Here is a 9,304-nt window from a genome sequence, read left to right as displayed (position 1 = left end):
AGCTGCGACGCGAAGTTGCAGCGCGCTGATTGGCGGAGCCAGCAGCCCATCATCTTTCTTTTACGTTCGGGAAAAACCGTCCGAGCTAGTTAAGTAACGCGAAGAAGCGCGGGTGAGTGACTGAGGGCGGGCAAGCGTGGAACTCCAGGGCAGCGGCGGCGCGAGGGGTGGCGGTTGGGGGGGGGGGAGAGGCCGCGCGCGCGCTGCTGTGGCGGAACATTCTAGGCCGCGGCCTCCCTCAGGGCCTGCGCGGCGGGGCCGCTCCCTTCGCAAGCCGCGGCCGTCGAGGGGGTCGCTTTCTCCTTCAGCGCCTCGCAGCTGCCCTGTTAACGAGGGGGCCCTGGACGCTGGTTTCCTAGACCCCGCCGGCTTGGGAGTCAAGTGACACCCCCCCCCCCAAAAAAGCGGGAGACTGCGGCCCTGGCCGTCGCATTGTGTGGGCTTCGGCTCCGCAGCCCTTCCCGGGTGCCTGCGATACACTGCCGAGCAGCCTCCCTGGCTTCGGCGTGCGCTCCTTAACGGTATACGACCCCACAGAAGGACTGGCAGCGGAGAGGGTTCGAATTCGCGCAAATTGTGAATTATTAATTCATCTGCTGCAGTTCTGCATTACACCTTCTCCCTCCCCAAGTTCACGTTATCCTCACAACAAACCTGCGAGGCAGGTGGGGCTGGCCCGGTGTTACCCGGCGGTTCTTTAATAGTTGGGCAGTAATTTGAACCTGACACACCCACCCACTTCCTATACGTCCCTTTGATCACTACTGTACAGCACACGGGAACACAGCTACTGTCACAGTGGCCTTTGCAGGAGCACACGCGGGTAATAACAAAATAACTGCCAAGTGCAAACTTCTTACATCAGTGTAGAATAGGAATACACTTGAAAGCGACATTTATTTTTTTAATCCTGCCCTTCACAAGGATTGCATATGCCAAATAACTCAAATGGCGATAGGTCAAGGAGCCTAGGTCTCTGTTAGGTTCTTTCAGGAAATGTTTACTGGAAAGCTTCCTCTGGTGCTGTTATATGTATGCACCCACAAGATACCTTGATTTTATTAAATTTATTACCCACCCTTCACCAGCAGGACTCCAGGAGGAGTCCCAGAAAATAGTTATGGGAGTGCTAAATGTTAAGTTGCAAGGCTTCTTGACTCATTTTCCTTAAGCAGCTCTTCCAGTCTCTGCTTGTGAATTTTATAATCCAAATGTCTGATTGGTCTATGCCCAACATTTTGATGGAAAATTGTGGACACTTAAGAATGCCCTATTTTTTCCTGGGGTACATATACACTGTACATCATGTGTCCAAGGTTGCCAGGGCTGGTGCAGAGAAGCATAGTATAATGATACTACTTCTAGCTGTCTTGGAAATAATTGGGTCATCTGGAGCTTTTATGAATGAATGGGCCTGACCTGTGTTTGTTTGCATGCAGAAACCTTGTGCATCCTGTCCACTTGTAGGTTTTCATTTCTAGGTTATCTGTGACTGTCATCATCTTGTTGCTGGTGAATGATGGTGAAAATAGAAAAGGAAAATAAGAATAGTTAAAACACTTCTTAAAAATCCAGAACACCATATTAGAGGCAATAAATGAAGAAAATATTTTGATGAATCCTTTGCTGATGTTCTTGGGCAGGAGCCCTAATCTGTTACAGCATAAATCCCAGTTATGTCAGTTGTGTTGTGTAGGCTTCTAGTATGTTACATCTGGGCTGCTATGGATATTGTGAAATGGGCATAAGTTGATTTGATTTAGCAAAAAGTGCAGAGTTCAGGATATTCAAAAGAAAAGCAGATTTAGAGATTTTAAATAGATCATATTTATTGTGATATTTGAGGAAATGCTGCCAACACCAACTTGTTCTTCTAGGAAACATGTATCCAGTTGCAAAAACAATAATTTACTAAATGGATCTGAAGTTTTAGATGGTTATTTACACGTTTAACAAATTAGGCTTGTTATACGATTATATCAATGTACCTTTGGAGTGATTTCACTCATCAGTATGTTACTGCCTTCAAATAATGAAAGTTCTGAATTAGCTGTACATGAGATGAGAGTGCCTGTGCTTATGCTTCCTCAGTTAGCTATTTATTTATAAATCCATAGTCACCATGTTAAAAAAAGAATCCGAATTCCACAATACTGTGAAGTTCTTTTGTAGAAAAACTACAGAGACAGAATAAAGGCATGCCAGAGTACTTTGAATGTTTTCAAATGGTGGTGTGTTGTGAACAGATGTGTTAGATAAGCTTCTTATTAAGAATATCAAACTGTATGTAGTTGAGAGTAGTTTCATGCAATGGCTGTAGAACTGCAGTTTCAAAAGCCTCGTTTCAATTTTTTTTTTGCTTTATCCTCTTGTTTGATATTTATTTCCCAAATGATCACTTTACAGAGCCAGCATCCTACCTCTGTTTGTTGAGCATTTGTTTGTGCTGTTTTGAGTTCTGCATTTCAACCGTTTTCCTATTTCTGTTTCCTTTAGCCTCCCAGATCTGTCAAAATGAGTTTACGGAAACAAACTCCAAGTGATTTCTTGAAACAAATCATTGGAAGACCAGTTGTTGTAAAGTTGAATTCTGGAGTTGATTATCGAGGTAAGTTCTGTCAGTCTTGTGCGCCAGTCATCATGATATATTTATGTGATCTTTGAGTTGGGAAGAAAGGAACCAATATAATTTGGATTATGATCCTGGCCTGTTCTTGGAGAGTTCTTCACAGTCAGGCTCAGGCATTATGGGTTATATATACAAAGGTAGGAGTAGTGAGATTAATTTAGTCCCCACATCTGGAATCTTTTTATCATCCTAGCCAAACTTTTTGGATTGAGAATTTGCTGTTTTGAACAGTAAGCCTGGCAACCCTAGCTGATTTACTTAAATTCTAAGCCTACTTGGTGTTCCAAATGAGGATGAGGCTGTGATGACATTTCTAAGCAATACTAGACCATCTTTCTAAGATGTTGAGTGTAAATTAAATGTTTAAATTTCCCAAGAACTCACTTCATTTAAAAGGATTCTATAGCTAAGAAGAAAGCTGATGGGGAGCTTTGAGACTGTACATCTTTTCAGGAGTGAGGTTTTCATTGTACCACTACCATACTAGAGGTGATTCTAGGAAAGAGACCATTTAATGCTTGACAAACACAACATGAAAGCTACAAGTTTGTAGGGTTTCCTCCTTTTTTACATTGAGAGAGAAAATACAGTTCTACTTATAGAGTTTTCTTTAAAGTATTCACAAATATTTTTTGCCACATTTCCAATAACATCCTTTTAGAATAAAAAATAATAATTTATTATTTGTACCCTCCCATCTGGCTGGGTTCCCCCAGCCACTCTGGGCGGCCTCCAACAAAGATTAAAAACACATTAAATGTCACACACTAAAAACTTCCCTTGATAAATATGATCCGAGACCTTGGTCTGCTTTTCTGATTTCCTTGAGATATGTCTAGCTTTCTAATACCTAGCCAAGGTTACCTTTCTAATACCTAGCCAAGGTTACCTTTCTAATACCTAGCCAAGGTTACCTTTTGCAGCTGGGACTTTTGTTTTAAGAGTATGTAGACAGTGGAACAGATTCTCCTGAGAGGTAGTGGGCTCTCCTTCCTTGGATGTTTTTAATCAGAGCTTGGATGGCCATCTGTCAAGTATGATCTAGTTGAGATTCCTGCATTGCAGTGGGTTGGACTAAATGACCCTTGGGGTTCCTTCCAACACTATAATTCTATATTTCTATGATCTCAACTTCAGTATCTGAATTTTCATCATATTAACTTGAAAGTAAGACCCTTTAAAATCATTAGGACTTACTTGAAACTGGTTGAAACCTTGGTTTAAGAATACAGTCATACCTTGGCTGTTGAACGCCTTGGTACTCTGGACTTTTTGGCTCCCGAACGCCGCAAACTTGGAAGCGAGTGTTCAGATTTGCAAATGTTTCTCAGAAGCCAAACTTCCAATGCGGTTTCCGATTGAGTGCAGGAAGCTCCTGCCGCCAATCAGAAGCTGCGTCTTGGTTTTCGAACCGTTTCGGGAGTTGAATGGACTCCCAGAACGGATTAAGTTTGACAACCAAGGTACGACTGTAACTAAAGTATGTTGGCAGGACATTATTTTTAAAATATTTCATACAACATTATTTTTTTAAACCCCACAAAATTATTACATATTTTAGAATAAACTCGTAGCATTTCCCCCCTCAAGCCTTCCTCTGAATCTGAATCTTGTTTGCACTCTCAGGTAATATTAAATAGCTCTCTTTAATACTAAAGGTAAAGGTAAAGGTACCCCTGATAGTTAAGTCCAGTCGCGAACGATTCTGGGGTTGCGGTGCTCATCTTGCTTTACTAGCTGAGGGAGCCGACGTTTGTCCGCAGACAGTTTTTTTTTTTAAATAATATTTATTACTTTTATAGATTACAAAAAGAGAGAAAAAAAAAGACAAAAGAGAAAAAACAAGAAAAAACAAAGAAAAAAAAAACAGAGAGAGAGAAAAAACACACACAATACAATACAATATATAAACAATACAAAACACAACCTAAACTCAAAACTAGACACATTAAGCTAAACTAAACAAACCCCACTCCCCAAAACAAAAACAATTTTAAAAACATACATCCTCTCTTTTTCATACTCTATCTTTCGTTCCCTTGTTTCCTCGACCTCCTCACACCTCCCTTTTTGTGTTCCGCTTCTATTAATTATTTCAGCAAATCCTTTCCATCTTTCTCCATTTTCTGTGATATTGTAAATAACGTATTATTTTAACCTTATTTTCCATTAAAACTAAATTACTTATATGTGCTTAACTCCTTATAACATTTCTGTTAAGCCCGTAAAAAATAAAAAATAAAAAATCATTCCACCATTTTTCTATCACTCATTAGTTTTACCATAAGTCTATATAAAAACTTTAAATTTTCCAATCTTCTTCCACCATCTCCTCTCCCAGGTTTCAGATTCTGCCAGTCCTTTCCGTCAATTCCATGAAGTCCATCAACCTGGTAATCTTATGTCCGAAGCTCTTAACTCTTTTCCAAGTCCCTTCTGCAGGTCTTCTTCATTTTCTTTAATGCTAAAGAGCCAATCTCGGGGGAATTCCAACCTGTCAATCCTTTTCTTCCTTCTGAACAAATCAGCTGAGTTTCCATAGTTAAAACTACAGTCCATAAAGTATTTCCGGGTATATTTCAAAATTCCTCCAATTCCAAAGGCCCCCAAAACTTCAATCTCCTCCAGGCCCGAGTCCATGTCCCAAAAGTCAGTTAATCCCTGCATAGAGGGCTCTTTCCAACTTTCCTTCTTTAATCCAAACCGGGATCCATTCCTCGGAGTCTGACTTTTCCTAGATTCAATCATAGAAGGCCTCAACTTATAATCTCCAATTTGCTTCTGTAAATCCACAGATCTCACTTGTATTATTTTATGTTGAACAACAGCTGCATTCTCCTCCTCCTCCTTCTCCTCCACCATTTGTCCTGCCAAAATGGGTTCCTGTACCAAGTCCTGAATTATTTCTGTGTTAGTGTTCGCTTTTTGACTCAAGTTGGTCACTTTCTGTTCCAAATTATCAACTTTGAGAGTCATATCATCCATCTTCTTGTGAAGCTGTCCCAGCGAACAGCTTATCTTACATAAAACAGTCACAATGGCCTCTCCTATCAACATTTTTAAATAGTCCAAGGTCACTCTCTGGTTCCCAAACTCCTTTTCTGCAGCTGGAAATTCCCCAGTTACAGTCCTGTTACAGTTTCAAAAGCTCCCTCTAGAGGGAAACAGTCTCCACTTGTATCAGTTCTTTCAAGCACAATTTCAAACATTAAAGATAAAATTTCAGTTACTTTTCCTCTTTTTTTTTTAAATGCAGAAAGGGACAATGGAAACAGTATCTTACGCTTGTTTATCTAGCTGTCAAATCCGTTCTTTCAAAAGCACTCTCTCCAAACGTCATCTGGCAGCCCGTTCCCAGGTTCAGAGCAGTGGTAATTTGATTTTTTCACTCTCTCCTGCAGGCTCACTAGATCCAAAATTTCCCCCTCTTCTCCTGCCTCCTAAGGGGGTTTCGTAACTTTAAACCGGTGGAAATTTGATCTTTTGCCAAAAACTTTCAAAGGCTTTACTTGTAACGTCTTTGCTTCAGTCTATTTACAAAAACGGGAGGTGGACTTCCTGTTTATAACCTTCCCGTTTCAGTGCCAAATTGAAGTATTTAAGAATCCAATTTTCCGTTTTACTCACGAGTAGTTGTTTAAAATCCAATTGTCCACAGGAAAAAGTCAGCGCTCTCCGGCAACAGCAATGCGGCTTCACTCCGTGAAAGAAGCAGTCGATTCAAAGCACCGCGCCACTCACCCCACGTCACTCCGGATCCCCAAAACAGGGTTTCCCCACGAGTAGGGAAGGCGCAAAGGTGCCAGCCGAATCCCACGTCCACAGGCTTCTCCCGCCTGTGGTTTTTAATGGGTCTCCGCCTCGCCGTGGCGGTTCAGACCCTGTTTTTCACGGAGCGGATTCCTCCCGATCGGAGGAAATCCGCCATTGCCAGAGGCGCCAACCCGGAAGTCCCAGTTTTTCCAGGTCATGTGGCCAGCATGACTAAGTCACTTCTGGAGAAGCCAGAGCAGCGCACAGAAATGCCATTTACCTATGTGCCGGAGCGGTACCTATTTATCTACTTGCACTGTGTGCTTTCAAACTGCTAGGTTGGCAGGAGCTGGGACCGAACAATGAGCTTACCCCATCGTGGGGCCTCGAACCACCGACCTTCTGATTGGCAAATCCAAGCAGCGTAGTGGTTTAAACCACAGCACTACCCGCATCCCATTTTTAATACTACACACTTTTAAAACAAAAGTTGCCTCTTAGATTATTATCTTTTTAGATAACTTGATAATTTAGATTAACTTTTCCCACATTGTGTACCTAAAATGTTGTTATAGCTGTAGTATTCCAGTTTTCAGTGAATAACATACATTTGGACTTGTGTACATGGCTGCTTCCTTCTATTATTCGGATTTATTTGGTTTCTATACCACCCTTCATCCAAAGATCACAGGGTGGTTTGCAATATGAAAACATAAAATACATGCCATACCATAACGAGTTAAACTTGATGTGCCTATGTCCATTCAAATTCATGACAACTTACTGCAGAATGTTAAGATACAGTAGTCTTAAGATAATCCATAAATGGAAGGATAATCTTTCCAGGCTCCAGAGAAGAAACTGTTGATCTTGTGGCAAAGGGTTCTGCTACAGTGATACTACATTTCATATGCTAAATTACAGATAGTGACCTACAGTGCAATCCTAACAACATCTACTTGGAATCAAGTCTTATTGAAGTCAATGGGGCTTACTCCTAGGAAATAGGGTAAGGATTGCAGTCTTAATCAGTTTCTAGGAAGACGTGGCAATTCTTTTTACCATAACAACCTATAGCTCTACACTTCTGCTTGCCTAGTCATTTTTTTGCAATAAAGTACTGTACTTGTACTGAATTTTTAATACAGCATTTGATTTAAAAATGTAGCTCTGAAGTCTAAGCAGTTCTGTGGGTCTCATTGATTTTAGGTGTTCTGGCTTGCTTGGATGGGTACATGAATATAGCTCTGGAGCAGACAGAGGAGTATGTAAATGGACAACTAAAGAATAAATATGGGGATGCTTTCATCAGAGGAAACAATGGTAAGTATGCTTAACTAGAAGATACTGGGTTTTAGTGTATTTATCCAAATTGTTTTGAGGGAAGATTTTTTTTGAAAAATTAGGTAATGGCTCTTCGTGTACATACTTTTGATGGTGAATTAGATGTAATAAGCAGGCATCCATAAATGTTTGGCTTCTGTGAAGCCTCATGCAGAACGACTTCTTACAACACCTTCCTCTTGCCTCATGTCCTCTTGCCAAATGAGAGAATTTGAGGTATGATTAAATATTTCAACTCATGTGAGGCTTTGCGAAAAGGTAATAAGTGATCTGTGTTGCCCTCAAAGTCAAGAGTATGGAGCTCAGTGGTGGTTTGTTTTATTTTTACTTTACATTTTAGGAATTGTTCCTGGGATTGGAAAATAGATTTTTAGGCAGTGCTTCCCTTCAAACATTTTCCATTAGCTTTCTTGGTGGTTGCACCAGGTTTTACAGAGTTGGAAAAATGGGCATCCTTAACCTTTGCAGTGATATAACTTCATTTGTTTTAGTAGTGATGCTAGGATCAGGTAAATTAAGCCGGGGTTGGTGGGAATGCATGTATATAAATATTTAAAACAAAGAAACAAAAGACCCTGCAGTGTATGGACACTTGAAAGTTTTGGAGCAGTCTAGCAGGTAGGAGCTTCTCTAATATGATGGCTCAACTTAAGTTTAATACGCTGCACATATCTAGTTATTTGCCCTTCTAATTTCAATGGGAGCATTAAGCATTTGCCCTTTTAGTTTCAGTGGGAGAGTTGAGCACATGCATAAATAGCTTGCATTGTAATCAGTGGGCTTTAGCAATGTTTAGTCCTGGCAGGATCATGCCTCTTTTAGGATTGTGTTAGTCTTACTACTAAGATTTTTCATTGTCTTACAAAGAAAAATATATTTAGAGCTATACTACAGGATTGGCTCCAAGGAATAACGAACAGAAGGAAGCTGCTATACTAGCACTGTTGGTGCAAATATTCAAAAAGTCACATGATTCTATAAGAAATCAGTTCTGTAGCAGGTTTCATACAAAAGGTTGCAGTAGCAAAATCTCTTTGGATTTATTTTACTTTTCACACAGTGTTATAGTACGAGATGTAAAACAGTGTTTCCATCAATGATCAGTATTTTTGGATCAAACCAGTATTTCTGGCAATAATATTAAGTTTATGGACTGTAGCTATTATAATTATACCTATTATATACACACTATTATGTATACAAGTACATTTATGCAAAACATCCTAATTGTCTTTTCCTCCTTTTAAACAGTTTTGTATATAAGTACACAGAAGAGGAGAATGTGAGCATACCTGAAGATGGAACATTTTTGTATTGCAACTTTAGTTTCTTAACATTATTTTGTTTGTTACTGGCAATTCTTCAGTGAACAAGGTTATTTAATTCTGCTGTAAAAGTTACATGGCCTGTAAGAAAGGATGGTTGTTGTTTTTTATATGTAAAAACAAAATGGAATATTGCTGACAGAGTTTGGAATACATCTTGTGTTATAATTTGGAATGAAATAAACTTGGAAAAGAATATGCTGTTTATGCTCTAAGCTAATTTTATACAACATCTGGTACTCACATGAACAGT

At 40.0% G+C, this 9,304-nt stretch overlaps 1 protein-coding gene across 5 annotated transcripts; it reads left to right on the top strand.

The window, feature by feature from the left end:
* The first annotated feature begins 3 nt into the window (after window positions 1-3).
* On the top strand, window positions 4-9,249 carry LSM6 (LSM6 homolog, U6 small nuclear RNA and mRNA degradation associated). 5 transcript variants are annotated; one of them, XM_081022139.1, is made up of 4 exons: window positions 4-112; window positions 2,497-2,608; window positions 7,592-7,705; window positions 8,978-9,249. In XM_081022139.1, the coding sequence occupies exons 2-4, from the start codon at window positions 2,515-2,517 to the stop codon at window positions 9,010-9,012; spliced, it is 243 nt and encodes an 80-aa protein (XP_080878265.1). In that variant the 5' UTR covers window positions 4-112; window positions 2,497-2,514; the 3' UTR covers window positions 9,013-9,249. The 5 variants fall into 5 exon arrangements, with proteins under 5 accessions (XP_080878265.1, XP_080878269.1, XP_080878266.1 ...); XM_081022143.1 differs by lacking the exon at window positions 4-112 and adding an exon at window positions 204-521; XM_081022140.1 differs by lacking the exon at window positions 4-112 and adding an exon at window positions 204-557.
* Window positions 9,250-9,304: the final 55 nt, after the last annotated feature.

The sequence above is a fragment of the Podarcis pityusensis genome, assembly GCF_964106645.2.
Source record: "Podarcis pityusensis genome assembly, chromosome: 9".
Lineage (NCBI taxonomy): Eukaryota > Metazoa > Chordata > Lepidosauria > Squamata > Lacertidae > Podarcis > Podarcis pityusensis.
The sequence above is the reverse complement of the archived record's forward strand: the minus strand, read 5'-3'. Positions and strand labels throughout refer to the sequence as shown.